This window comes from Phallusia mammillata, chromosome 3, assembly GCF_965637545.1.
Source record: "Phallusia mammillata chromosome 3, kaPhaMamm4.hap1.1, whole genome shotgun sequence".
NCBI classification, from domain to species: Eukaryota; Metazoa; Chordata; class Ascidiacea; order Phlebobranchia; family Ascidiidae; genus Phallusia; species Phallusia mammillata.
The window spans coordinates 2636350-2638331 of record NC_137254.1 but is presented as its reverse complement, the minus strand read 5'-3'; the positions used below and the strand labels follow the sequence as shown (position 1 = coordinate 2638331).

The 1982-nt window shown below is 39.3% G+C and overlaps 1 protein-coding gene across 1 annotated transcript; it reads left to right on the top strand.

Moving 5' to 3' along the window:
• The first annotated feature begins 414 nt into the window (after nucleotides 1–414).
• LOC145218865 (uncharacterized) lies at nucleotides 415–1717 on the top strand. The gene has a single exon (XM_080086260.1). It carries the CDS (start codon nucleotides 457–459, stop codon nucleotides 1714–1716), a length of 1260 nt encoding a protein of 419 aa, XP_079942386.1. The 5' UTR covers nucleotides 415–456; the 3' UTR covers nucleotide 1717.
• Nucleotides 1718–1982: the final 265 nt, after the last annotated feature.

Below are 1982 nucleotides of genomic sequence, written 5' to 3'. Positions count from 1 at the left end.
TTTTCTACGGCTTCAAGTGTTATCGAAGATACCAAAAATTGCCGTGCTTATCAATCGTCGTGTTAACGAAGCAGAAGATAAGTCTTTCATCCATTCCCCCTTTTCCTTGTTCTCATCAACATCGTCCAAGTTTTCGTCCCTGATTTCTCGTTCCTTCAACCTTCAACGTCACCTTTAACGTCCTTATACAACGTCCATCGAAGATCTTAAGGAGTTCGGAACCGCATCTTCTGGTGATTCCATCCCATCAACATTTCGTCGGTAAAGTGTGCATGATTTATTTATTTTGTTCTACATTATGATTTAATATCATTGGAAATTATTTTTGTCTTTGCAACTATGTTAGAATTGTAAATGTTTTCTTTGGAAAATTAATTCAGTTTTAACACACGCATATATATAATTTATAGATATACATTTTTTTTGTTATTGTCATTCAACCAAAGCATCTAATGTATGGATACCTTTTTGCCTTTGTTTAATAGAAGAAAGAAAATTAAATCATCAACGCCTAGGTTAGCAGTAACATTTTCTCCTCAAAATACGATCTATCCACCTGATACTGTAATGTCTGAAAGCGATTTGAAACCTGGCCCAAGTTCGTCAACTGCGTCACGGGAAGGCGCCACGCTAAATACGGACACAGAGCTTATTAGTGTTAGTTCTCCATCCGAAATTTATACACCACCACCACCTACCCAAACTAATCCTAAAATGTATCGGAGAAATAATTCTAACTATTATTCTTTAAGTCCCCCAACAGGTAGAAGGGATTTGATTAATCAAGTACCCAAAATGCGTTTGCCTGAATTTTGGCCGAAGTTGCCAAAAGCGTGGTTTCAGAGTTTCGAGGGAATTTTGGAGAATTGCAATATCACAAGTGAGTTTGAAAGGTTTCATTATGCGTTGTCATGTCTAAATCAAGACCAGATAACTAAAGTCGGTGGCGCTGTTTTAAATCAGGATAATGATGATAGGCCTTACAGCGCACTGAAACGTGCCTTGTTGCGTTATTATGAGCAAAGTGAAATTAGTCGTTTGAACAAATTGTTGAACGAAACAAGTCTTCACGGTAGACGTCCTAGCGATTTGCTTAATGAAATGATTTCGCTGTTAAACCATTCTGGACCTTTAGATGCTACCACTGAACGGTTGTTGAAGCGTTTCTTCATTGATAAATTGCCGGCTAATATACGCTTAATTTTGGCAACTGATTACGATGAGTCTTTGGAAAGTTTAGCATTAAAAGCTGATACTATGATATCATTAACTTCACCTAGTGCTGCTGTTCCAGATTTAAGTAAGCCGGGTGTCGTACAACCTGTCATTAGTTCTCAGACATTGATAAACGACAATATTGAAAGACGGATGAACAAATTGGTGGAACAGGTGAATGCGTTGTCTTCGAGGCCGAGTTATTCCCCTCCGCCAAGGTATGTTTCGAGTGGTGACAATTTTCGGCCGAGGGCACCTAACTTTCGCCCGCAAACGCGCCCTGCTGGCCCGCGAAATAATTGGAGTAGTCCGAGCCAGGGTTGGCAACGCGATCGTCGTTTTGGCCGAGGTAATGCGAATTATAGGCCGTGGAATTCTGGTAAAGATTGGTCTAAGGATGTTGGTAACCTTTGTTATTACCATACTCTGTATGGGGATAACGCAAAACGTTGTACTCCACCTTGTCGATTGAATTATCAGTTCCGCAATAAAAAAAACTAAGTGCGGCCTTTCCGCTCGATTCGGGTAGGAAAGGCAAATTTGAGAAGCGTACCTTTTCTGTATTTGATAAGCGCAATAATCTTTCGTTTTTGGTAGATTCTGGTTCTGATGTTAGTTTAATTCCTCGTCGATTTGTAAAAGGTAGTTATTTTCGTCGGCATAAAATTTTACATGGTATTGGGAACAGTTTTATTCATTCCTTTGGGTTAAAACGCCTAAAAATCGATGTTGGTTTAGGTCGTGTTTTTAGATGCAACTTTTATGTG

Excerpts from the sequence above, each read along its gene's own strand:
- LOC145218865 (XM_080086260.1), top strand. The coding sequence starts at position 457 with ATGGATACCTTTTTGCCTTTGTTTAATAGAAGAAAGAAAATTAAATCA.